The sequence below is a fragment of the Mus pahari genome, chromosome 10 (assembly GCF_900095145.1).
Source record: "Mus pahari chromosome 10, PAHARI_EIJ_v1.1, whole genome shotgun sequence".
Classification (NCBI taxonomy): Eukaryota; Metazoa; Chordata; class Mammalia; order Rodentia; family Muridae; genus Mus; species Mus pahari.
In genome coordinates, this window is record NC_034599.1 from 25,865,563 (window position 1) to 25,892,511 (window position 26,949).

Below are 26,949 nucleotides of genomic sequence, written 5' to 3' on the forward strand. Positions count from 1 at the left end.
AGAAGAAGAAGAAGAAGAAGAAGAAGAAGAAGAAGAAGAAGAAGAAGAAGAAGAAGAAGAAGAAGAAGAAGAAGAAGAAGAAGAAGAAGAACTATATCTGAGTTGAGGATGTGTCTGGTCCCTGAAGTACATGCTTAGGGTTTGCTTCATCTCGTCACTATGCCTGGCTCATCTGTGTGATCCCACCTCTCCATCCCCCACCCCAGAATGGAAGGGGTTGATGAGGGAAGAGAAGACAGAGCGGAAGAGCGAGCTACTCACAGTAAGACTTTCAGCTCTATGCCAAAGCTCCTCCCTGCACAGGAAAGCCCAGGGCTAATCCCAGCCCTGCCCAAAGCTTCAACTCAAGTATGCAAAGACTCGGGGTATTATCTGACCCACTACAGTGTTTCTCCAGTCTTAGTGTCAACAAAGAAAATAGGGGACTGGGGATGGCATGGGGGTTCTGTGGATAAATTGTTTGCTGTGCAAGTACAGGACCTATATTCAAACCTCCAACACCCACATAAGTTTGGTGTGGTAGGTGCCTGTGACCTCAGAGCTACAGAACAGAGGTAGGTGTAACCCATGGGCTCACTAGAAAGTTCTAGATTCAGTGAGAGACCCTGTCTCAAAAAAATAAAGTAAAAACCCAGTTGAGGAAAACAACATGACATGAATCTCTGGCAAATGTACTTGGACAGGCACACACATACATAAATTACACACACACACACATACACACACGCGCGCGCGTATCTCATACACGCGTACAACACACACATACATCATACACATGAATACAAACATGCATATCACACATACACATTCACATACATACATCACATGTAAGCATACACCACACACATACATCACACTCGTGCATGCAATACACACACATATCACACACACGCACACACACACTCATACACACATGCATATCACACATACACATTCATACACACACATACATCACACATAAGCATACACCATGCACACACACACACACACACACACACACACACACACACATACACATGAGAGGGCATACACATGAGAGGGCAGAGAGAGAGAGAGAGAGAGAGAGAGAGAGAGAGAGAGAGAGAGAAAGAGAGAGAGAGGAGACCACAGACAGCAATGGAGTCATTGCAATGCAATGTGACCGTCATAGTGTGACCAGCAACTTCCATCAAAACTAAATCAGTGAGGTGCAGGCCCACCCCTCCCCCAGCATTCCCTGACACAAGAGCTCACCCGGTACTTGTTTGGGTTGTGTCTCTCCACACAGGCTCCCTTGAGGCAGAACTTGCCCTCCCCACAGCTGGTGCCATCTGCCCAGGGGAAGTGGCGGGTCTGGCACACCATCTGCCCCTTGGCCTTGCCAGTGCACCACAGCTTTGTACAGTACTGCATGTATGGGCAGGGCTTAGAGCCCACACCAAAGGCCAGCTCGCATTGCTGGCTCAAACTGTAGCTTGTGCCCGGCAGGTCCTCAGGCAGGGTGATGGGCTTGCTGGGCTGGTCCAGGAGGCAGTCACCTGCATAGATACAAGGACATTAGTTGGGACAAGATGGAAAGGGTGAGGCCTGGCTGTCTTAGAACATAAGTGGTAGAGAGAAAGTGAAGCAAGGGATAACTAAAATAGATCTGAGTCAGAACCCAAGTCCCTGTCACCTTTCAGGTACAGAGGACATCTAAGGGGATAGTAAGCATTGCCACCGAGCCCTTCGCACTCAACCCTGCTCCTCTCAGCCACCCGGCTTACCATGCCCACTGTCCAGGAAATCGGTAATAATGGCAGCGCTGCAGGCTGACCAGGGGTTGGCACGGTCAATCTGGATGAGGGTCGGAGACATCATGTGGTTGGCTCTGAGCTTCCCAAACACCTCCTCACACACCTTCACGTTGTCATGAGGCATGTTGAACACATGGCCTGTGGGATGGAGCAAAATGATTCAGGAGACAGGAGCAAAGATCTGAGGAGGGGCTGCCGGAGGCAGTGGGAGAAGCAAGGGAGCCCTGTGGCCGTTTTCAGTACTGTCTGCTTTGTAGACGTCCTGTGCTCTTGTCTCCCATCTCCTCCATCAGGCTACGAGCTAGGTAAGGATGGGAGTGTGTCACCTTGTCTTTAATGTATTCTCCCCGGAAGTACCCAAGTGTCATCCAAGCCGCAGCAATTAGAAAAGAATGAAAGCCCGCCCCGAGGCAGTTGCCGGCCCCAAGGAAGGATTCTGACATCTCCAGCAGAAAGAAGCAGATGGGAAGCTCACAGCAAAGGCGAATGTGTCCCCTCCCACCCAAGCACCCAGCACAAGTCCAGATCAACCCCAGAGGTAAAAGCTTCCCTCCCTCCCAGCCTTACCCAGCTCATGGGCAGTGGTGAAGGCTGACGGGAGCCCATCGTCCTCGATGACAGAGCAGCTTCTCTTGGGGTCGCACATGGTGCCTACATCAGCCATACCCAAGGTGTCACAGGTGGTAGCCCCGCATAGGTCCTGCCAGGTGGAGGAGATAAGACACCAGACTAAGGTTAGAGATGGTAACAGAAGGGTGTCTGAAGAAAGGGAAGGCCATCCGAGGGGCATTTGCAGTTGCCAAGCCGGGCCAGAGCTTTTGTGCTAAAGGCTTGTGGAACTATTCATGGAATCAACCCAGGCCAAAGGAGGTGGCCCCAAGAAGAAAGCTGTGTGGCTCACAAAGAAGAATGTACCCTACCCAGGGAAGTCCTGTGGGAGGAAATTAGGAGGTTCAAAATTAAACTACAAGGGCCACATCTTTATATAGAGAAGGTCAGAAAACCAGTGACTCCCACAGCAGGGTGAGGTTGTGATCAGGGCTCGCTGAGGCATGCTGGGGTAAAAAGCAGCCACATTCCCCATCCACAGGCAACTCTGAGCAGTCTCTATTTTTGTGGAGTGACTGACTTTTGGACAACTATGAATTAAGTTCAGATTCCCAGCCATAGGTTGGCCAGCCAAAGATCTACCCCCGCCAGAGACTCAGCTTCCTTGAGCTGACAGGAAGCAGAAAGAGGTGGACCTGAGCCACTGTGTACACACAGTTAATGAGCTAACAAAGCTCAAGGGGAACACGGACTCAAGGGTTGCTAGGGATAGAAGGTAGAGATCATCACCTAAGCAGAAGGATCCCTCCTTTGTATCTAGAGACCTGATGCTGCAGAAGCTGGGCCTCACAGCAGCACACTGTATTAGCAAGTATTTCCAGGGGATGCTAAAGCGATTTCCATGGATGAAGATCCCAAAGACCTTATTCATCACTACAGGCCATGGATGCACCTAGTAACCTTGAGAACTAAGCTGGAAGTGGGGTAAAACACTCGTGCACAATTTGTTCCCCTGAGAAGATGGATGTTAACTCTTCTTTATGTTATTGTCTTTAAAACATATGGAGATTTGGTCCTCGAAACAGCCTTAGGAGGCAGATATATTACCTTATCTATTTGCAAATGGTGAAAACTAAGGTACATAATTAATGATGGCCACGGTTCACATGCATGACCCCATCTAATCCTCACTGGCTAATTATCGCCTCCCACAGATGAAGGAGGTGATGTTTAGAGAGTCTCACATCACATTGAAGAGTCATGAGCTAAGGGGCTGTATAACGGGATTTGGATGTCCCCACCAGTGGCTCAGCAATACTTGAGGATAAGATGTCACGTTCTTCTGTGAGATCAAGAGGGTCAAGGTGAGCATGCATGCAGAACTCTACTCAATTTTGTTCCGTGTGTGAGTGAGTGTGTGTGTGTGTGTGTGTGTATGTCTCAATGTCTACGTGTGTATGTGTGTGTGTCTATGTGTGCATCTGTGTCTGTGTGTGTGAGTGTGTATGTGTGTATGTCTCTATGTGTATGTGTGTATTTGTGTGTATGTCTCTATGTGTGTTTCTGTGTGTGTGAGTGTGTGTGTGTATGTCTCTATGTGTATGTGTGTATGCATGTCTCTATGTGTATATGTGTATGCGTGTGTATGTCTCTGTGTGTTTCTCTGTGTGTGTCTGTGTGTGTGTGTCTGTGTGTGTGTCTGTGTGTGTGTCTGTGTGTGTGTCTGTGTGTGTGTGTGTGTCTGTGTGTGTGTGTGTGTGTCTGTATACATACATATACTGTCCTGGGGAGAGATGGGAAGCAGCAGGGTTAGTGGGGCCAGAAGGCATGGGTCATAGTACAAAAAGAATCAGCAAAGTTTAACCCAGAGCACTCAGAAGTTTACCACCCGAGCAGTCAAACAGGCAGGTGATAGTCACACCTCCTAATGAGTTAACAGTTTTTCTGGCCAGAGAAAACCATGAGGGTGACCAGCCTGAACCCAAGCAGTCAGAGTTAGTGACAGGCACTGTGAATGCCTGACCTTTGTTTTACTGCCTGTGTGAGTGATGCACCTCTTTCACTTCCAGGAACTTCACTCGAGACTTCAAATTTACTTCCTTTCCTTTCCTTTCCTTTCTTTTCCTTTCCTTTCCTTTCCTTTCCTTTCCTTTCCTTTCCTTTCCTTTCCTTTCCTTTCCTTTCCTTTCCTTTCCTTTCCTTGTGACTTTCCCTTTTCAAAGGCTTCATGTTCTAGAAAGCCCCTCCCCCTTCCCCAAAGCCCTGAAAACCTAAGAAACAACCACTGTCAAAATGTCACAGACAAGCTTGGGACAGGAGAAAACATGGAAGATACGGAAGAAAAACCCTAGTAACGGAACAAGGGTTAGGCCAAAGCATCGTATGTCCCAGGACATAAAATCACAAGATCCCAGTTGGAGGAGAGGGTGATCTGGAGATGTCAGCCCTATGACTGAAGCCCAACGCCTATAGTACAAGCACCTTCTGTAGCTCCCAGGCCCCCCACACACAGGCAGGCCCCACGCAAGAGAAGCAGGAAGACGCTGGAATAAGGACCTAGAGAACTGCGTCCCAATGCTAAGTGCCTGTGTGTCTTTGGCCAAGTCCCTCCTTCCCTCAATACCTCAGTTTGCTGCCCTGGGGGAGAGCCAGTTCTCAACTAGAACTTGAACTATCCAATGGCTTAAGCTTCTCCTTCCTTCTCCAGGCTAAGAGCTCAGCCCCCTCTGGCGCTGTTGTTTATGACAAGAACACAGAGCACAGCCTACTTTTAGAACCATAAGGAGCCTCTAGGCTGAGCAGTATAACTCACAGGGAAGTCCAGGCTCCTCTGCCTCAACTGTCACTGCACTGCCTGTTGCCACCCAGCCCCTCAGAAGTGACCAGAGCAGAGCCAGCATGAGATCCTAACACCCCTGTAGCAGCCTCTGCGGTTGGGAGGTCCCCACAGCAAGACATCTTTCCTTTATAGGAAGTGGATCCTCCCTCCTACACACAAGCAACTGTAGGTCCTTCCTGGCCAGGAGCAACCTGTTCTTTCTGTCCAGCAGCCTCAGCTTCGTGGATTAAACAAAAGGAACAAGGAGAGCCAGCAAGGTCTGTGGGGAAGGGGGTAGCAGGGGACAGAGGTCCCCCAGTCACCTGCATCCTTAGGGTTGGAAGACGAGCTGCTAGGGCAGAAGTTCTGTCCCCCTTCACCCAATAAAGGAAGCAAATGATGAATCCGAGATGGAGAGCTTTGAACGCCCACAGGCATTTGCTCAGGGCCCAGTTGTACCTCGTTTATGGCATGGAATGTCTCCACCCTTCTTGAATGAACTTGGAGCCACTTGAATTGCTTTAACCTTCTTAGCTCAGGCACCGACTCTAAAAGGCAGAGACTGTCCTATTTCTTTCTGCCCAGAAGAGGACGGTGGCATCTCTCAGCCCGGTCCCTACCTGATTCACTCTGTCTAGAACTTTGCCATTTTTCTTTACAGTCGTAGTTGCTTTCCCCAGAGGCTCCGAGAACTACCTTAGCCAAAAGCTTACTCCTCCTGCATTCCTTTCCTGACTTTTCCTAGTTAGGTTTGGCGCTTTAGGTAAATAAGGCTGGCACTTCGTGGTGGTCAGATCCGTGTTTACCAGAGTTTCTCCCCACACACAATTGCTGCCAAAATTCCCCACTCACGCTCTTCCTTACCTCCTCTGTTGCACATGCGCGTACTGAGACGAAGCCCAAGGGGAAGTCATAAAAATCAAGCATGTTATTTTTTTTTTTTAATTTGGCAGGAAAAAAATCTATGTGTTCTTATGTAACCAAGTTCATGAGCCAGGGTGCATCATGAGAGCCATATTCTAGCATCCACAGTGGTCACAGAACATCAGAACCAGCCTCTCACTCCGCTGATGAGCTGGGGTAACACACCTAAGGCCATGTACTCTCAAGTGAAGCGCAGGGTCTCTAATTCATAGCTTTTGACACTGGGGTCAACACAGCAGTGCTCTTTGCTCCGAATTGTATCTTACTAGGAAGGATACCATGATCACCAACAGAAAGCATGAACAGGACCCCTGACTCATTTCCCACCCCAATCTGTGCCACATAACACCATTTCTTTTATTTTGGTCCATCACAAAATTCATTTGTTTATCCTTTCTAATCATGGATTTGCTTTTCCAGAAGTACAATCTAGCAATTCAGAGCTTGTACCATTAAGTTAAAAGTGTTATAGAGGAAAGCTGGGAAGGTGGGCTGGAACTACTAACAAATGTGGTGTGATCTTCATGTAAACCCTTCCAGATGTAGAAAATGGTATTACTGCAAGAGACCAGAATAGTCAGTCAGAGGGACAGGAATTATCTCACTGAGGAAGAAAAGAAACCAACACTTGCAGGAAGGCTGGACCTCTCTAGAAACTAGGACTTCAAGAGGGATCCTCGTCGCCTCTATGATGACAGCTAGCCATCACTGAGCTGCCACGGGGTCCCAGATGCTGCTGCGGCATGAGTTCTACCTGAGTTACTCATTAAATCCCCCTTTTAAGAAAGATGCCATTACTAAGCCCTGATTTACAGAAGAGACCCACACAAAGTAATCAGTTGTCAGGGGTTGCAAAGATCCCCGGGCCAGGCAGAGGAGAGTGGAAAGGTAGGGAGTGTAGCCCCCGGGCTGAGCTCTTCCAGGATTGTTTATTGCTTCAGGAGTACATCTACTCCAAGATGAAGACGCAGAAGGTCCTCAAGAAGGAATAGATCGTCTACCCTAGGTCACCAGGTCAAGACAGTGCTGGTGACCATAGATAAGGAGAGCCCCAGGGAGCAGGAACTGGCTAGAGTAAATACTGACAGCAGCATCTGATGCAGGCCAGGCCGACTGAGCAAGCTGCTGCCTCCTTGCCTCGCACCTGCATAGACACACTGACCCTGTCCCGGCTATGCACCCTGTCTACTGACTCCAGGGTGGATTAACATGCTCCTTGACGGGGCCCTACCTTTCCCTAGGGCAAAGCCCGGCGGCAGAGAACCAAGAAGAAATGCCAGAAGAAATCAACACTGGAGGCTGACAGCCTGAAAGTTGGATTAATGGTCCCCAGGCAGAGGCAAAGTACCCAAGTACCCCATAGCTTCCCCTGACTCCTCCATGTACTTGATGAGCCACCAGATACATGGGCCTGTGCGGGGCTACAACGATGTGATGGGATGCCTGCCTTAAAGGGATTGGCAAGCACTGGCACCCATAATCCCCACACAAACACAAGAGTATTAGTCCGGCAAGGATGCTGTGCTTGCAAGGGCAATGACACAGAAGGCTTTAAATCAAGACTATCCCAAATTTACATTTTGGCAAGGGAATCTGTATGTACTTATTGAAGAACAAGAAACCTAGCAAAAGCAGCTGCTCAGGTAATAAAAATGCTAGCTGCTACCATTGGATGGCTATGCTAGATGAGAAAGCAGCTAATCCTCAAAATAGCCCCCCACAAGTGGAGTCTCATGCCTTCTACAGTTGAGGAAAGTGGAGTTCAAATAGCTGACTCACAGTCCATCGATAGGAAGGCCAAGTGCTGAGGTTCGAATTTGCGTCTGCTCAACTCCAAGCCAGAGGCCTTTCCATTGGACCACGTGTGCAAGTCAAGGAGTCAAGACACGGTGGGAAGAGCATTGAGGTGTGGAGGGAAGGAAACAGCCACAGTGAAGTTTAAAGGAAGGAAGAGAGCAACACCTAAGGCAGAAGTCGCTTTTGTTAATTAACCCAGTAGTTCATTTAACTAATTAATTTGAGAGATGGCTCCGCTGTTAAGAGCACTTTCTGCACTTGTAGATGACCTAGACTCCGTTCCCAGGCCCCACATGGTGGCTCACAACCCTCCAGAATTCCAGTTCCACAGGATCCAAAGCCTTTCCCTGGCTTAGGAAGGTCCCAAGAGCACATGTGATGCTCATACACACATGTGGCAAATGCACATAAAATAATGTTCTTAGTAAAAGGAGTGGGTGAAAGGAAGCCATCACTCCAGCAGCTGAGGCAGAAGGATGAGGAGTTTGAGGCCAACCTGAGCTGTGTAGTAAGAATATATAAATGGAGAATATGAAAGGTATGAGGAGGGAGAATGTAAAGAAAGGCCCCTCTCTCCTGAGAGCTTCCAAAGTCTGACTTCAGAACAGAACCTGATGCAGTAACAATTCCATGCTGGGAGGTGGATATAAAACACAAGTCGTCATTTCACAACTCATAGCTTTCTATCTGAACGCCGACTGCACTACCTGCTGCAAGTGCTTGATTGGCAGGCTCTGCTTCCCTAAAGATTCTGCTCTGCATAATATAGAAAACATCCCACTCCCTACCCAACACACAGCATCTGGAAACACGGCTTAACGGTTAAGAGCACATACTGCTCTCGCAGAGGACCTGAGTTCGGTTCCCAGCTCCCAAGTCAAGAAGCTCAAAACCACCTACGACTCCAGCTCTAGGGGGATTTATATGTCTGACCTCCAGGGGCAGATACACTCATCGCATATGCATACACACACACACACACACACACACACACACACCGCTCCTCCCAACAAAATATGGTACTGCTCAAGAACAAAACCACAAAATCAGTGCCAGGCTTCGGGGGTTGTGAACGGGGAAAGTTGGGAGTGTGAATGAAGACCATAAGACAGTTGAGTCCACCTGGATAATCCCAAAAGAGGAAGAAAGAGAAGGTTAAAGAATGGAGGGAGAATGCCGTGAAATGACACCAAGTAGAGAGAAATAAAATGAGTGAAAGCGGGACATAAAGTACAAGTCATAAAAAAGGAAAATGAAGTCATGTCAAAAGAGGAAATGTCACAAATAGTGAAGCAGATGGAGCAAAGAGAGGTCATTTATAACTCAGAAGCAGGCTTCTCTGCCCACTCCAGTGCTCCCTAGGCCACACACACACACACACACACACACACACACACACACACACACACACACATGGAGCTCCCCACAGGGGAGCACGTAACATATCATGCTGTGACTGACAGCTCTTTGCCACACTGACAATTCCTAGGAGGGCTTGGGCCACACCTTATTAGTATGCACAGCTCCAGCCAGGATCCTACCTGGAAGTCTGTAGATGCTCAAGAGGACGAATGAGTGAATGGACAAAAGCCATTTGTGCCACAAAGGGTTACTGAAGCAGCAGAGGCCCTGGGCCTGAAGACAGGGAGGACTCAGCAAATCGGGGCCTAAGGAGTCGCAGCAGTAAGCACCTGACATCTGCAGCCCCGCGAGCAACAAGAAGCCAGAGAGATTGCACTCTTCATAGAAATAAATGAGAAGGACTCTGGCTCGATCTGTTCCTGGGCTGACCTCACCCTGCTGTTATGAGCCCGGAGGCTGGCTGCTTTGCAAAATCAGATGTGCTCTCTTTGTCCACGAGCTTACTCTGAATCCTTACAGAAACTCTTCCAATTGTCAAAACACTTGCTGTATGATCAATGTATTCTCTCTTCCGGACAGCTAAGGTTCCTGGAGACCGCATTTGTCTTGGTCTAGAAAGAACAGCTGTTTGCTCGTGTTCTCATCCAATACTGTACCTTCCCCCGGGGAGGTTTTGGGGGAGGAGGGGTTGTGCCTCAGGAATGAGATGTTCCTAGGACTCCGAGAGTAAAACAGGCCCCAAAAATCTGTGCTGGTGAGGAGGTGGGGGAGGAGCTGTTTATCCAAGCATGACACTCGAACCTTGTTGACGGGCCTGCCAACACAGACTCCCTGCTCTCTAGCTTTGCCCTCCAAGTACCTAAGAGAAAAGCAGCTTCTCACACTCACATCTGTACGCCACCGCTCCTGAACCAAGTGGTCACGCAGCTTTTCCCCATTATGCACAGATGACATGGCCCACTGAGGGCCGCCACTGAGAAACAGAAGCTGCCATGCTGTTTGATTGCGTCTCTTCAAAAAGGCCATCTCTTCTGATGGTGTGGCCTACTTTCCCAGCGGGGACTCTTCTTCTCGGGGTGGGTTCCAAAAGTCAGCCTTCACTGGACTGAGCTCTGTTATTCCAGAGCCAGGGGGTGACCTCCACAGGGGCATCTCAGGTAGCGGATGGGACAGCAGCTGCTTTACCCATTAAGATATCCCGTTCTTGGCCTTTCCTTTCTCTCCCAGCCATCTGACTGCAGAGCTGGTCTGGGCGCAGAAGCCGAACCCTCTTCTGCAGTTTCCCAGTGACTCAAGCAGGGCTTCTAGGGCTGGGGCTGCAGCCGCTCAACAGACCTCAGTTGGAAGAATGAGCACAAGGAAACAAGGCTCAGGCCAAAGACCTCCCTAGAGAAACCAGGTGGTGGGAGGAGAAGAGGCTGGGAAAGGAGGAAGTTCCAGCGCAGGAAAGGACTAGCTGTGCCAAATGGGTTACTGTGGAAGGCTCGGGCTCCAGCTCATGGGCGCATGACCAACTCTAAGTGGCCATTTAGAAACAAGGAGAGTGAGAGGCATGGAGGTAATAAAGAATCCTGTACTGTGGCCAGAATGTTGTGGTTATGATAATAAAATAAAATAAAATAAAATAAAATAAAATAAAATAAAATAAAATAAAAAAAACAAGAGTGCTATAGGGATTCACATCAAGGCCCCCAAAACTCAGAGAAAGCAGGGCACTTTTAGACACTTTTTCTCCAGTGTCTAAAGAATTTTAGGAATCCAGATCTCCACAGCGCCCAAATTTTTAGGGCAACACTTAGGGATCTAAATGTTCACAGGTTAATGGCTTCTTGAGATGGAAGATCTGGTAAAGACTCGAGGAAGGCAGGGCTCTCTTCCCACATCTGAGTCCGTCTCTCTGGTTCCATCTTCATATCTTTCCAACCCTGCATCTGGAATGCCCAAAGGCTCTTGACTAAGTTCACACCAACTTGCCCAGCAAGGGCAGAGCAGGTGTTCTGCCCTCGTGGGATGGTCTTCAGACTAGGGCGTGAGCACTGTTCCCTGCTCTTAGGATACAGCTAGCTAGCTGGACAGGTCACCATCTACTAACAAGGATCTGAGAAAACTAAAAGGCAGTTTCACCAGTTCAATTCTAAGTGAAGCTCCAAGTGAAATGGTTCCAGTTCCAAACAAGTGGCCTTCTTAGACTGCACGCTAGGAATCATATGGACAAGGCCCAACAGAAAAGGATGTTGAGAGAAGCGGCGGTGGGGCGTATACGTAAGTCTGGCCTTTCATAGCAACTCACAAACTATTGCAATGATCCCCTCTGTCTCAGTGCAGGATTCCCAGACCCAAGACAGAGAAAGGATGACATGTTGTTGCCCACTAGAAATGCAGCAGGCACTGACCTTGAATCACCTTCCAGGACTCCATCTAGCAAAAGTTAGCCTGTTTGGAGATGTCAGAGACAACTTAGCCACCCACAGAGAAGGGAAGGAGTTCCCATTGCCACCATCTACAACACCATCCTCATAGCGCCTCCTATCGGTCTTGAAAACAAACAGCAGCTCAGGGGCGGCAACTTCCTGGGTTCCAGCCCCTCAGCACCTGATCCAGAAGGCGCTGATTGGCTGCATCAGGACAACACCTTCGGATAAAGCAGGATCGCCACCAACCTCCCCAGAAGCACATGAGATGGAGCTCTGCTGAGCCTAGGAGAGGACTCTATATAGAACTTCCAACGCTAGAATTCGAAAGGAACCAATTTAAAGGGGGCATTGGGTGGCACAAAAGGGCTTTGGAGATCTAAACTCAATGACCTCCCCCCCCAAAAAAAAAAGAAGAAAGAAAAAGAAAAATGGGGTTAAATCCGAAAAGGTGACAGATGAACTCACCTGTCTGGTGAAGAGGATGGCTGTGTCCCAGTACTCAGGGTGCTTGTCGCTCACTTTGTTCAGCTTTTTCTGCCAGGCACAGAAGTTGCGCAGAGTCAGGGCCGCGTTGCCTGTGACCTTGGGCCCAGTGTCACGATCTCCTAAGAGTAACACCTTGACCACCACGATGTTGATAGGGTTGAGGATGCTGGGGTGGCGGTAGAGTCGCGCTGCCGTGGCTAGCAGCGTCAGCAGATAATGTTCCAAATCCGCGCCGTGAAACTTGACCATTGACTCGTCCGCCACCACCAGTGTCTCCACGTACCGTGGTATAGACACGAAGCGTTTGGCGCGCCCAGACCTGCGCCGATGGTGGTTCTCCCCCGAGCCCGTCCGCCGTGGCTTATAAGGGTCCAGAGCCCTCAGGATGGCGGGGTTCCAGCCAGAGGCCACCCCGCAGCGAGAGGTGGGGTCTCCGGAAGGCCCTACAGGAGCACCCCGGCGCTGGAGAAGGTGTGCGCCCTGGCTGTGACGCTGCGCCTCTGGCGCGCTGGTGTTGGGCAGAGGGCTAATGACATACTCCGCACCTCGGTAGCCAAAGGCTCCGCGGAGACCCCCGCATAGGCTCACAGCAGCAAAGGAGTCTGGCTCGGCGTTCACATACCCGGAATAGAAGCAGCGTCGCAGGTCTAGAGAACTGCCAGTGAGTCTCTGCAGCGGGACACCTAGATACTCAGTAGCAAAGGCGGGAGCCAGGAACTGGGCATCCGGGGTCAGGTGTAGATAAAAGTCCTGCTGAAAAGCTGTGATCTGAAAAATGAGACCCTGATCCCCGGAGTCCTCCGTACCCCTCCTGTAGTAGTGGCGGCCATTGATGTCCGGGTCCCGTCGGATTGGAACGACCACCTCCCACTCTGGCTCGGAGCTGCCAGCAGGTCGCCAGGCGAGAGCCAGGATTGAGATGCCCAGTAGAAGCATGGCGCCGGGCCGCGCACAGACGTGCTCTGGGATGGGACTTAGCCCGGCTCCCACGGCAAGCACTGTCCCCTTGTAGCCCACACACCAACGCCCGGGACAATGGGCAGTTCCCAGAAAGGACAGCCAACCAAGTCCGCGAGACTCCTCCCAGGGCAGCGAGCGTGCACAGGGCAGCCCGCGCCTCCTACCTGTTCCTCCCTGAGCAAAGCGCGCTCTGGGAGCTTTAGTACGATCGCTGTCAAGTGCACAGGCGAAAATTTGCCGTGGAGAAGTGACGCGAGGTGGCGGGTTGCTTCGCGAACCGCAGCTGCTCGCGGTGCAGCAAACTAGGCGCTGGGCGAGCCTATTAAAGGCCCCCTCCTCTTTGGACTGCCCAGTCAGCGCCCCTCCCCTAACTCCCCTTCCAGCCTCCCAGAGCTCGCTGCCTGGAGCCTCCAGGGGCCACTGGAGAACTCGGTCCCGCCTCCTGAGCAAGAGCCACTTGGCGAGGAGGGAGTGGCGTTATGCCGAGGCAGGAGGCGTGGGCTGACCTAAGAAACGAACGCTGGAGCCTATTCACGTTTTTCGCGCTAGGTACCCCAGTGCGGAGATGCATCAGTTACTACTGCCTTGGTGGACATCTGTGAGCTCTCTGGGTCTTAGCCTTCCCAAGGCAGCTGGGTCCCGGAGTCTGGAACCAAGACAGCACTGACCTCTTTTTCCAGGCCCACCTCTTTCCTCCAGTTGCAACAGCCCCCACCCTGCTTCTTAACCATCAAGTCTCCAAAAGGACCTCAAACCGAGGCCCTTTAAACGTCCTAGTGTTGGGAGAACAACCTCCAAGAAACACAGCCAGCCCTTCTTGAACCCAGACCCCACACGGGCTGCCCTGTGGGGTTAGCACTGTGCCGAATGGGTTCAGACAGACTGCCAGGTTTTCAGGAATTCTGCCATGCAGATGTTAAATGCAGCCATTATTTAAAACTAAATTACATAAGCTTATAATTAAATAAATTATATTTAAAATTAAAGATGATAAACTCTCAAAACTCCATCTCTTCCTAATTATCTGATGGCTGTCTCTGGTCTTGAGCCACTGAGACCTTCAACCCTCCCCTCACCCCCTAAGCCCAGAGCTCCCAGAGAAGAGCAGAGGAAGGTGGGAAAGCAAAAGACCTTCTACTTAGTATCTCCAGCAACCCATACAGCCGCATAGCAACTGGCTTTCAAAACAGGTCCTGGTGAAGTTACAGCTAACACTGGTTATCAGGGCTTGAAGAGAGGAGGCAAGCCCTTAATAAGCATTTATTAGCATCCTAGTGCCTGAAGGAAATAGTCAAGCAAATGCTGGTTGTCTTCTAGCAGGGAGAGCCAAAGAACTGGTGGGCAATGGAAGGTAGATCGTGTACCCTCTGTATGTATTTTGATCCTTACCCAAGTATAGGGCAAGGCGCTGGAGTGGGAGAGTGAGTTCGGATCAGCTGGAGAAAGCACAATCACGCTGTAAAGTTCCCATCCAGTTTGGAGAGAAGGCTGGGCACCGATATGTGGCACTAGACCTCAAGGTTCTTGTATCTTTGCAGAATCTGGAACTGGAGCTATATCTCAGTGGTCCAGCTTGTTCTTGCGGAGAACCCAGGTTCAGTTCCCAGCACCCATAGTGGCTCACAGCAATCTATAACTCCAGAACATGAGGATCTGATACATCCTAATCTCTTTAGGCACAGGCACGCCCAGACACACATACAGCAAAGCAGTCCTGTACATAAAATAAAATAAAAGTCTACGGAATTTCCTTCTCCACCCCAACAGAAAAAGAAACCCAATAGAAGAAGGGGGCTTTCCTGCCTAGTCTTTCTTGATAACCAGAAAAATCTTTGAAGAAACAAATTGCCCTGGCTCACATTGGAAAGAAGGAAGTCTGACTATTTTAAGGATAAAGAAGGTGCTGAGAAAAGGTTGAGTTGTATATGGAGAAGTGGATGCTCAAGGAAACAGGTTCCATTGTCCTCAGAAAGAGAAAGCTCCTCAGGTCCACCACGGAAGAGCCTGTTATCGTCCCTCCATAAAGAACCTTAGACAGCCCTCCAGGGCCTTACAACAGGAAGACGGATGCCCATAATCCTACTGAGGCTCCTCCTTGACTGAGACAAAGGGTCTGAAATTCATTATGGTGAACGAGTAAGAGATGGGTGTTTATGCTCTATAAATGAAAGGGAAAGTAGCCATACGGGGAGAATGTGCGTAAAAGGGAATTATACTTCACAAAGGCCTTGCGTCTGAGTGTTCAAAGAAGGCCTATAATTAAGAGCAACTCAGCAACGAAAAGTCATTTCTTTAGAGCGAGCAGTTCCTTTCCTACACCCAACAGTCTTGATGGCGAGCTACAAGATTTCCAACCACGTCTTACTTTGATGGGTTTGAACGAGGTCTCGCTGCCTGTCAATTAATTCAGCAAGCCCAGGGAGAGGAAAACTCCTCCCTTCCCAAGAACTTCAAATCTCCCTTCCCCAGTCACAGCACAAAGGGCTCATATGTGAGCATGGGACCTGACCGCGTGGAGTTATTCAAAGACGCTGGCATGGGTTGCACACTTACTACGGGCTAAGCACTGCGCCAAAAGTGTATGTGCACTATCTTTTTTAGTGTTTGGGGGACAATTCTATTCAGTCACTTCTGCCAAGGGTTTCTAGTGAGGAAGTCAAGGCTCTAGAGGGACATGGGGGTAGAAGGCACAGACGAGTAGAAGCTAGGAGACCTCGAAATCCACAGTGCTTTTATTACTGATCGGATTCTCAGAGTCCGGATTTCCTTGTCTGTCGAGTGAGCAGGGATCGATCTAGGTAAGGTGTCTTCTGCCAGAGGACTTCACTGAAAAGCACTGACCTCTAAAGACACTTCCACATCAGGTAAATATGGCTATTTGATTGAGGCCTACAGATGGCAATGTCACACGGGTAAAGGCAAGGGATCAGCGAAATGAAACATACATAGGTGAATAGATAGATAGATAGATAGATAGATAGATAGATAGATAGATAGATAGATAGGTAGATAGATAGATAGATAGATAGATAGATAGATAGATAGATAGATAGATAGATAGATAGATAGGAAATCAATGGAACTCTTTCCATGTATGATGAGGGGGGGGAGCAGATTCACAAAGCTTTCACCAGATACCAGCTGCACATTCTTGGATACACTGCAATATTTTCCTATGCTTCAGTTTCTCCATTGTTAAAATGGGGGAGGGTCAAGGATAATACCTTGGCTCCAATAGTTGTGAAAATTGAATAACTAGTACTCCCAAATGGTACAACAGTGTTTAGAATATGTAAAGACTGCCTCCTAAAATACTATCTACTAGTACTAGAGATGTTGCCTGCAATCGCCATCATCATCGTCACCACCACCATCATCATCATCCCCATCATCGCTACTTCCAAGCTTTCCTAAGTCCTTCAGTTGGCATCACAGCCTTCTGAACTTCTCCATATTCCCAACACGCAAGGGAAGAAAGCTTACGGAAACATCCTCCCCAGCTCTGCAAGGGACTCCCTTGTGGCTTCAGTTGCCCAGTTCCCATGCTACGACCTCACAGGTACCACCCTCTTGCTTCTCTGGGTCCTCTATGACATAATTATCCTTGGAAGGTAAAAGATAACACACACACACACACACACACACACACACACACACACACACCAAGAGAGAGATCAGGAGCCTAACTGTGTTGTCACTTGTAAGCAAACACCTCACTCTGGTCTTTACCCTTGAAGTCTCAGCTCCTCCCAGGGCTGTCTCCAAACCACCCAACCTAAGTGTCACCATGTGGCTATGATGGCATCCTTGGTTCAGAGTCTAGCATTTATCTCTGTTTTTAGAAATGAAATTTCCTATTGCATTTATTTGTAAGTGTACACATGTGTGTTTGTATGTGTGACTGCAAGGCAGACATGCCGGAGGTCAGAAAACACTCAGCAGGAATCTGTTCTCTCCCTGCCACCTTGTGGGGTCTGAGGCTGACTCTCAGGCAACAGGCCAGTGTAGACACCTCTATCCACTTTGACCCTGAATCTTCACTCTGTTATTTACAGATGCACACGCACACGCACGTGTACCTCTATGAGAGAGCAACCTCATGTGTCTCACTAGTCTATTCCTCAGGACCTGGCGTACTCCTGAGCCCACCAGGCTCTCTGTAAATACTGACTGAATGATTAAACGAACCTACTCTATGCTCAGCTTAGTGAGCCACTTCTATATAATTGACAAGCGGTTTTACCTACAAGGTGGAGTAAACCTGCCCCATGATGTAGAGTCCCCAGTACACTGCTTTTGCAAATCTCCACGCCCCTTCCCCCACCTCTCCAATGCAATCTGGAGTCTGCTGCCTCATTACCTTAACCACAACCTTCATTTCAGGGTTGAGACATCGCAAGTGCAAATGAGTAAATTGGTTTGTATAAAGCCGGCCAACCAGCTGCCTTACCCAGCTCATGAACTCACCTCTCCTCACACTACCTTAACACCTGTTCAACCAACCTAACCAACGAGCAGCTTGGCTGCTTCATGTACCACTTCCCACGTGAGTATCTCTATGGGAGCCATTTCTTCTGCAGAGAATATCCTCTTCATCTCTCCTATGTCCATCTATGGATGACTGAAGCCCCTCCCGTCTTAAACTCACACAGAGAGGTTCTATTCACTTGGCCTCTTCTAATTCCATCGAACCATGTCCTAAGATAGGGCTACAGCCATCCTGGCCTGGAAAATCATCAAAATCGTGGCTCCTTTTCCTTCTATGTCAGTCTCCATGACGGTCCCCGGCACAGGGGCTGACTGCGTGGCTGGGACCGGTGTGTTCAGGAGGTTCCAGGGAGATCCATTCATATGAGAAGCACTGAGACCAGATGCAGCCACAAACGGGTTATATTTTCCTCCTGTCAGAGGCTAGACTGGTGATGTTCTAACATGAATACCAAAGATGACTGTGCTAGCCTTGGGCATCCTGGGAGCCCTTCCCAAGCTACCAAGATGAACCGAGGAGCATGCCATGGAGAGGAGGGGAGCAAGCACTGTGCTGGCTCGACGAGATTTCTGGAAAATGATTGGAAGCATTTTGATTTCTCAGATTGGAGACCATAAGTCATTGGCTCACCAAGTTGCGATTTAGACCATGCTTGACGCCACAACATAGAAGTGGATTCATAAACTTATCAGTTCATTTCCTTGTATCTTTATGTCTTTGTCAAAGATCCCTAAAAGTCACCAGGCAGTCTTCCGTTCATCATGGAATCTACACCAAAGAGAAAAACACAAAATAAACAGGATGGAGATTAGCCCAGCCTTGTTGAAGAATACCTTGGAGGGCCGAGGGAATGTTAAACCCTGGAGCTGAGACCTCCCACTGGCTTCTACAACTGCTTGGGCCCTCCATTACTCTCCTTCCAGATGTGGAGGTTCATCTCAGTCCCTATGAATTATAGCTCTGGGCCTGGGTCCATTCTTCATTGCTCAAGGAAATGTTTAACTCTATTTTCCCTCCGAGCCACCCACTCCTGTTCTTTTCTCTGGGTTTAAGAGCTTAAGTAGAAGGTCCTCTGGCACTTTCAGTACTAGTTCTTTTGAAAACTAGATCAGGACAAAGGTTTTTGCTTTGGCTTACGCAAACTCAGCAAGTAATTCCTGACTATGTCCTCCTTCTGTCCTAAATTCCACTCATATAGTCTTAAATACCAGCCACCACCCCTGTAGCTCAGGCTCCCCAACTCAGGCATTTATTTTATAGTGTTACGTGTACACACCCCAATGTCAATTACTTTGGACTTCTTGTCTGTTCAACACATAGACACACCTTTGACTTTCAGCTGGCTGGATGCTTTCAGTAGAGATGAACTGAAATATAAGCTCTCAACTCCTACCTAAAGACTTCAAAGACAATCCAACTGCCCTGCTCTACAAACTCCTGTCTCCTCTGCTCATCCACTATACTCTTTTCTTCCAACCTCTATCCACAACCGAACCTTTGAGATTGACCTCAAGCCTCAGGCCCCATCTGGATAATAATGAAGGACAACCTCTAGACATTAGAGGAAGCTCCAAGATAAAGTTCACCATTCCAGAGGACAAGGTGGTAGGAGAGCAACATACTGGGGAGTGGGAAGGGGAAATCAGAATGGATACAACCAAGCTATATTAGATACACATATGAAATTGTTTAAAATTAAAGAAAACCCTTAAATTTTCATCATTCTCCAGAAGTAAATTAGTTTCGTCCACCAACCCATCTTTCTTTCTAGCAAAACACCAGGAACATGCAAAATTCTATACAATTAGAATTCATACATATTTTCTCACTTTACCTTTATAAATACTTTGTGGAGAGGACTGGCAGGAGTCATTAATACCTCTCCTTTGGGTAAGATAAACTTAGTCTTGGGAAAGCAAGATGACCCAGTAGATAAGGAAATTTCTAAGCAAGTCTAATGACCTAAGTTCCATCCCAGAGCCGTAGCAGAAGGAGAAAATCACTCCTGAAAGTTGTTCCCTGACCTCCACAGGCATACCATAGCGCACACACATGTGTGTTCTCTCTCTCTCTCTCTCTCTCTCTCTCTCTCTCTCTCTCTCTCTCTCTCTCTCTCATACACACATATCAAAGTGCATGCACACATCACATATGAACACGTTCATTAATAATAAACAATCATAGAAAGTGTTTTAAATAGCAAAGAATTTAAGCAAAAAATAAAGAGTCATAGGATTTGAATGGCGGACACAAATCCGTCATTAAGGAGTAGCAGAATTAGAGCCAAGGCACGTATTTTGCTTTAAGATCTACACAGGGACTCCTCAACCCTCGTGTTTTCATGTTCGCTCCCTTCAGTATCCATCTATGGGCAGCTCTGCATCTTCCTTCCAGTCACACACTCCTTAAACACATACAAGTTGGCTTACAGGGAATAACTCCGGATCCAATGAGTTGCCTGGCTCAATAGTTAACACAAACGTCGAAAGTGGCTTAGTCTGCCTTCTTTGGAGCTTCTACAAAAATCTATAGTGAACCCTCAGAATAGAATGGCGCTGTTCAACTTGGAGTCCAAGAGAATATTTTCCATGGTATTTAATTTAATTTCCCTCTCTGTACCACACCACTGAGAGGACTCAACTTACAGAAATCAACATGAATCACCAGGGCTCCAGTGCAAAGATTCTTAATGATTTGGGAAGCTCAGAAAGCATCATAAACAATGAGGAGCCTCCCCCTGAAAGGACACCCAAATGTACCCACATAGATGTTACCCATAGCTTTGGGACCTTGTAGCCCCTCAGAAGCCCATTCTTTGACTTAGAAGGATAGCCAGCCCTGTCCATGCCCAAGAAAGTAGAAAAAAAAAAAAACTTTTCTCCAATGGAAGACTAATTGATTAGATGTTTGAACATGTTAAATGTTTGTGCACAGCCCAAGCGCAGTGAGCCGGTCCTCCCACGGCGGAGAAAGAGCAGAGAGCAGGCCGATCACAGTTCAGCAGAGGTCCGCAACCCAGGGCCCAGGTAGCTCGGTCTGATGCCACTTCATTTGGAGGCACTAGCTACATGCTCCAGTCTCCTGGAGTCTTGAGTTCCTTAGTCTATTCCTCAGAGACAATATTCTTATTATCACAAGCACAGACACATCGGATCGGCAGAGTGAGTAGCACCATTTGGGACTCATAATTAGAAAGTATGAAACAGCTCTCACTTCAGGAGTTGGAAGTTTATTTGTTCTGCCAAGAAGAACTGGGATGAGCTGTGGATTCTTGCTCTCTCCATTTAGGTAAAATTAGAGAGTAAGGCATACATAGCCTGTGCAAACCCAGAGGCGGCCAACACTTCATTCCCACCACTCCTGACTCCTCAGAGCCTGCCTGCCTCCCTCTGTGCACACATTCACCTGCTGCCCCTCTCCCCCACACTGCTATGCTTTCTGTGGCTCTCTCACTCTTCCCCTGCGTCTTCGCTCCCTTTTCTCAAAACCGTGTTGCCAGCATTTCATTCACACTGATGGGAAAGTCATAACAGCTCGAAAATGGCTCCCCTCGGTATGTATTTATTTACAGTACAAATCAAATCATTTCTCAAAGCCAAGCTCTGATGGTAGAGCCTCAGATAGGACTCAGAAAGGACAGTCTTTGAGAGGGAAGAAGAAAGAAAGGCCCTCCTTGGGAGAGTCGCTGTCAGCACACAGGCTGTACACAACACTGAGACACACGATTCTCACCAATGAAGACCAGCAGAAGCGAGACACGCAGAGCCGTAGCTAAGCCCACCTGCTGACCACCTTCCATCCCTCCAGCCTTTTCCTGACACCAGTAGGGTTGTGATGGGAGGCTTGCAGTAAGTCAGTGTCTGCCCTCACATCTTTTGTCAGGCAGTTCATTATGAACTGTACGGGAGGATGCTCATCTCTCAGGCGTTCTCTCTTTGGCACTAACCTAGTGGATACACGTCGCCTTCCCCCCAGCTTCATGTCTCTCCATTTCACTGCAGATGGGGGGTGGGGGAAGTGAGCAAAGCACGGGCACACGCCTCATGGAGGGCTGAGGTGAAAGCACAAGCCAGGCGTGGAGATGGAGTTTACTACTGAGTACCCACAACCCCAGATGAATGAGTCCTGTGGGGGTGGATCCTCTCACCTTCAAAGATACCGGAAATCAAGGGGCTGAAAACCAGGACTGGGGAAATGGATCAGCCGTGAAGAGCTCAGGTTGCCCTTCCAGAGGTCCCAGGTTCGATTTCTAGCACCCATGTGACAGCTCACAACCACCTGTAACCCCAGTTCCCGGGGAAGGTCTGGTCGCCACAGGCACCAGGCACACATACTGTGTACAGACGTACATGCATGCAAAACATCCATGCCGCTCTCCCTCTCCTTGCTGGGATTCGTTCTGGCTTGACTTTGCACAGGGCTTGTATACAGTGTCATATCTGTGGCAGGTTCACATGTGCAGCTACTTGTACTGTCTGGAGGACACTTTTCTTTTAGTCACCCACCACCTCTGGCTCCTACAGTCTTCCCACCCATCCTTTCACAAAAACCATTGGGATTTGGAAGGTGGGGACATGAGGCAGATATGTCATTTAGGGCTGAGAATTCCACAGTCTCTCCCATTCTCTGCACCTCAGCCAGCTGAGGGTCTTTGTGAGGATCACCAACTAGTGCAGTGTAGCCATGCCATTCCCCTGCTTTAAAGCCCTCAGTGCATCTAGATTGCCATCCGGAAGAGAGTTCACAGTATGCAGACCCAGACTTTTCACATGCTGCTCGTCCCCCCTCTCCCAACTTCTCCAGCAACGTTCCTCAGGAGTCTCTTGCACTGCGGGCCTGTGAAGCTGCTTTCTGTTTCTAGTGCTGAGGATTTAACTCAGAGCCTCCGGACGTGACAGGCAAGTGCTCTACCACAGAGTTGCATTTCCAGCCCTTTGTTTTTTTAATCGGGATCTTCCTACATAGTACCGCCTAACCTCAAACTTGCAACCCTCCTGCCTCTGCCTCCCTAATGCTGGGATTGCAGGCTTGCTACAATAGATCCAGCTAATTGCCTCCTCTCATCAGGCCCACCTAGTTCTTTAACGTCTGTGGTTTCGAGAGCGTCTACATGCCTGCAGCTGAGCATTTCTAAAAGAATCTTCTCCTTCTAGTGCGTGTTTTTTCCTTTCTTCTTAACTTTAATAAACTATCCATTCATTAAAGTTAAGAAGAAAGGAAAAAACACGCAGATGGAGTCTTTCACAACTTGCTCTCTTCCCATCAAAACATGGCTATTTCTGGGCTCAAATAACTTAGTGATTTCGTCCACTGGCAGCGTTCACTCAGCTCTCATTCTCTGCACCGGGCTTTTCCCTGCAGCTTCTCTCTTGCACCTGTCATGTCATCTGACAGTTACTTGAGTGTTTCAAGACAGACCAGGGGCCATCTTGATGAAACAGACAATTCAGAACAGCAGGAATACCTTTTCGCATTTCTTTGTCCCGATGTCTAGGACCAGTTCCTGCGCACAGCAGATTTATGAAATGATTAAAAGTGAAGATACCGGTGGGGAGATGCTGGGAGAGGGAAGGCAGAAAGGAACAAAATGCAGAAAGAAGAAGAACGTGGATAAAGTCAAGGAGAAGAGAGGAGAATGAAATGGGAGCCGGGAAAGTGAGCCTTGTCTCCTATCACCACTCGTGTGTGTGTGTGTGTGTGTGTGTGTGTGTGTGTGTGTGTGTGTGTGTCAATGGATGTTAGACAGGTGGGTTGAGTATAAGTGAGAACTATACACACACATAATGTAATAATCCAAGAAAAGTCGTCAACATTTGAAACTTCAATATTATTTAAGTCTTTGTACTGATTAGTCAAGAAGCCACATCTGGCTCTCCCTCCTCCTTCCTCCTCTACTTCTTGAGGCTGGATAACCCTGTGCTCTTTCTGTGTCCTCAGGCCTGGCTCCTTTCCCAATCATCTTTAAGACAAACAAAAGGCAGCCTCATGTTCTCCGTGAGTTCACATAAACCACGGCAGTCCTTTGTAGTCCGTGATTATGACTAAAATCAGAAGACTTCAAATTCTTCTGTGCCGGAAGGTTCTTTTAATGAAAGAAAGTATAAAGGGCTAGAGAGATGGCTCCGAAGTTAACAACACTTACTGTTCTTGTACAAGATCCGGGTTCATTTGTCAGCACCATATTAAAAGACTCACAGCTACCTGTAACTTTCCAGGGTAGCCAACCTCCTATGGCCTCTTCGAGAACCTGTATGCATATGGCGCACATAAATGCACACAGGCATGCGCACACATGCACATAAAATTAGAAAATGAAAACTGTCTCATTTTTAAGAGAAGACGATCATAAAAGGAAATGGTCAGAATGAAGGCGCACAATCCACTATGCTAAGAAGAAAGCTGAAATATATCAGTACCGCCCCTGCACTCTGGTGAGCCAGGTTCTGTTGGCAGCCCTGTCAATGGACAGATATGGATTCTTGGTCACGCTATGCACAGATGTGACAGGGAAACAACCTGCATTGAGAACCCAAGGTCCAGCCCTAATCTCCCATCAACCACGTGACTCCGGCCAGATGACTGTGAGAAGGGGTACCTCTTAGGTCCTATCCCCCTATACGACGCCTCTCTTCAAAATTCTTTAATGACAACAAGCAGGATGAGACCCAAACAGACTTGGCTGCCTGGAAAAACACTTAGGGGAAAATATAAACCCTGCAACATAAGGAAGACTGGTGGACAGGTGAAAGATTTTTCAATAAGCATGATGTCTCAAATAATAAAACTAAATAATAAAAACTAGATTTTCCTACCCAGAATCAAAAGGATGTCCCACTATTCAACAATATCTGATAATTCCAACAGGTAAGTCTTACAATATCATCTCCTATCCACTTCAGAAATCCTCTTTTTGAACGTTCTTACATGTATCTCTTGTTATTGTTTGAATACTTCCACCGACTTATTGAAATTACAGAGTTCTGCCCAGAAGCAAGCAGCAATAGGCAGCCCAGCTGCCGAGACACTGCATGTGGCCCTGGACTCTCCCATGCTGCACTGACAGGGCCTGAAAGCCTTTCATTGTCTATTTCTCTTGGGTCTCTCTTCTCCGCTCTCTTACAACTTGAACATCCCTGGTGGTTGTTGCTCTCAAGCCTAAGTGTCCCTGACTGACCGCTTCTCTGATGGTCCTCAAAGCAGAAGGTCAGATGAGAACTCCAGGCAACTCTGGGCTTGAGAGTTGGGTGGAAAGGTGGTGAGATTTATTCCAGATGTTTTACAACTGTTCTCCCAGGCCAGATGGGTAACCGTGATGGTGGTGGTAGTGGCGGTGATGATGATGATGATGGTGACAGTGGTGGTGGTAGGGATGGTGGTGGTGATTTATACACCGTCACTTGTGTCATGGCACTTCACATTCTAACTTAGAGTAAATATATTCATAAATATAATAGCTTTTTCCTCAGTAAATATATTCATAAATATAGTAGCTTTTCCCTCAGTTCCCTTGATTATCTTGAGTAAGCACCTTACGCTGTCTGAAAAATCATTCTCTAGCCTGAAGTACTGAGCTCCTTCCATTCATCCCCCTGTCCTTTCAAAACAAGGCTGAATGAGTACACAGTCAGGAGAGAGAGAGAGAGAGAGAGAGAGAGAGAGAGAGAGAGAGAGAGAGAGAGAATTTAAATGGCTATATGGAGATGAGACCATTGTTTAAGAAGGTTGCAGACCCTAAGCAGCTACAAAAAGGTAAATGTAACAAGACTCCCATCTGGTGGTTGCAATAAATAGTGGCACTTTAGGGAACTGTATTGCCTTACATTAGTAACTAAGTGAACTAAGTGGGTGTACAGGGGCCAAGGCATTCTTGAGTCCGAGGTGGTCTCAGGCACTGAAAACATCTTAGCTCTTGCTGCTTCCCTTGAGTTGAGAGGCGCTGGTCTTAATGAAGACCACAGGTGAAGAAAGGTTAGCAGAGAAAAAGCACACAGGTTCCCTTAACTAAGACGGGCAGTTTACCTCCTTCCCTGAATGGCTGCCAGGAATCTGGTGAGCATTCAGCCTTCTGATCTGTAAAATTAAGAAGGAATGCTCTTTATATTCTTTCATGACATCATAGCTGCTTCTAGAAATACCAAGTTCCAGCAGCGCCACCTTCTGGTCACATGCAGCCACGTGACTATTCTCATTGTGGCCATAGTTATCCACAGAACCCTAAGCGCTGTATTTACATCAGCACCCCCAGCCTGCACATCACCTGTGCAATTCCCTCATCAAGTCAGTGTTTAGCAACAGCAAGCACTCAAAAGATGGCAGCTATCACTATTGAAGAGCAAATGAGACCAAGTCGACGAAAACGAGCATGGAAGACAAAGCCTCAGCCACAGTTGATACTTGGTGTTAAGGGAAGAGCACAAATTACAAAGGAACCTCTGGGGCAATGCAGTCTCTATCTTCCTGTAGAAGGTACCATAGCATTTATGGCTGGAAAGCCACCATCCTTTACACAACTTTGGGTAAATCACTGAAACCTGCATTTGCCCTCTTCTTCAAAATGCAAGTGGAAGTGGGTTAGTTGACCCGGTTTTGAAAGAATCTGGAAGCCTAGAGACTATCAGAATTAGCAACTTTCTAGTGATAAACAGAAATAGCATAATTTAATTCAAAGCAAGGTTCAGAGCTTCGAAGACTCTTCACCAGTTGAGAGAGCTTTCTGCATACTTGTGAGCACCTATGCAAGCCCCATGTCCCTCCTAACCAGTTCCAAGGGAGATGGAGACAGGAATATCTCTGGGGTTTTCTGGCTTCCAGCCTAGACAAGAAAAAGCAAATCCCAGGCTCAGGGAGAGACCCTGCCTCAAAAGAATTGGCAGAGCATGGTGTACTGGTTAATTTTGTGTCAACTTGACACAAGCTGGAGTTATCACAGAGAAAGGAGCTTCAGTTGGGGAAATGCCTCCATGAGATCCAGCTGTAAGGCATTTTTCTCAATTAGTGATCAAAGGGGGAGGTCCCCTTGTGGGTGGTGCCATCTCTGGGCTGGTAGTCTTGGGTTCTATAAGAGAGCAAGCTGCGCAAGCCAGGGGAAGCAAGCCAGTAAAGAACATCCCTCCATGGCCTCTGCATCAGCTCCTGCTTCCTGACCTGCTTGAATTCCAGTCCTGAATCCTTTGGTGATGAACAGCAGTATGGAAATGTAAGCCGAATAAACCCTTTCCTCCCCAACTTGCTTCTTGGTCATGACGTTTGTGCAGGAATAGAAACCCTGACTAAGACACATGGTAAGGTGGGATACCCAGTGCCTTCTTCTGGCCTCTACATATGTGCAGAATATGCACAGATGCACATACTCTCACACAGACATACGCATAAATA

The 26,949-nt window shown here is 48.1% G+C and overlaps 1 protein-coding gene across 2 annotated transcripts in view; it reads right to left on the reverse strand.

The window, feature by feature from the left end:
* The window catches only part of Adamts15 (ADAM metallopeptidase with thrombospondin type 1 motif 15), a 23,698-nt gene extending 10,343 nt beyond the window's left edge, over nucleotides 1–13,355 (reverse strand). The window contains exons 1-4 of one of the 2 annotated variants that reach the window (XM_021207174.2): nucleotides 12,105–13,355; nucleotides 2,343–2,475; nucleotides 1,746–1,913; nucleotides 1,234–1,517 (exon numbers count right to left, since the gene is read on the reverse strand). In XM_021207174.2, the coding sequence (XP_021062833.1) occupies nucleotides 1,234–1,517; nucleotides 1,746–1,913; nucleotides 2,343–2,475; nucleotides 12,105–13,061 (1,542 nt within the window). In that variant the 5' untranslated portion in view covers nucleotides 13,062–13,355. Of the gene's footprint in view, nucleotides 1–1,233; nucleotides 1,518–1,745; nucleotides 1,914–2,342; nucleotides 2,476–9,404; nucleotides 9,520–12,104 lie in introns of those variants that run through there. The other variant, XM_029543548.1, reaches the window with a different exon arrangement.
* Between the last annotated feature and the right edge of the window lie 13,594 nt (nucleotides 13,356–26,949).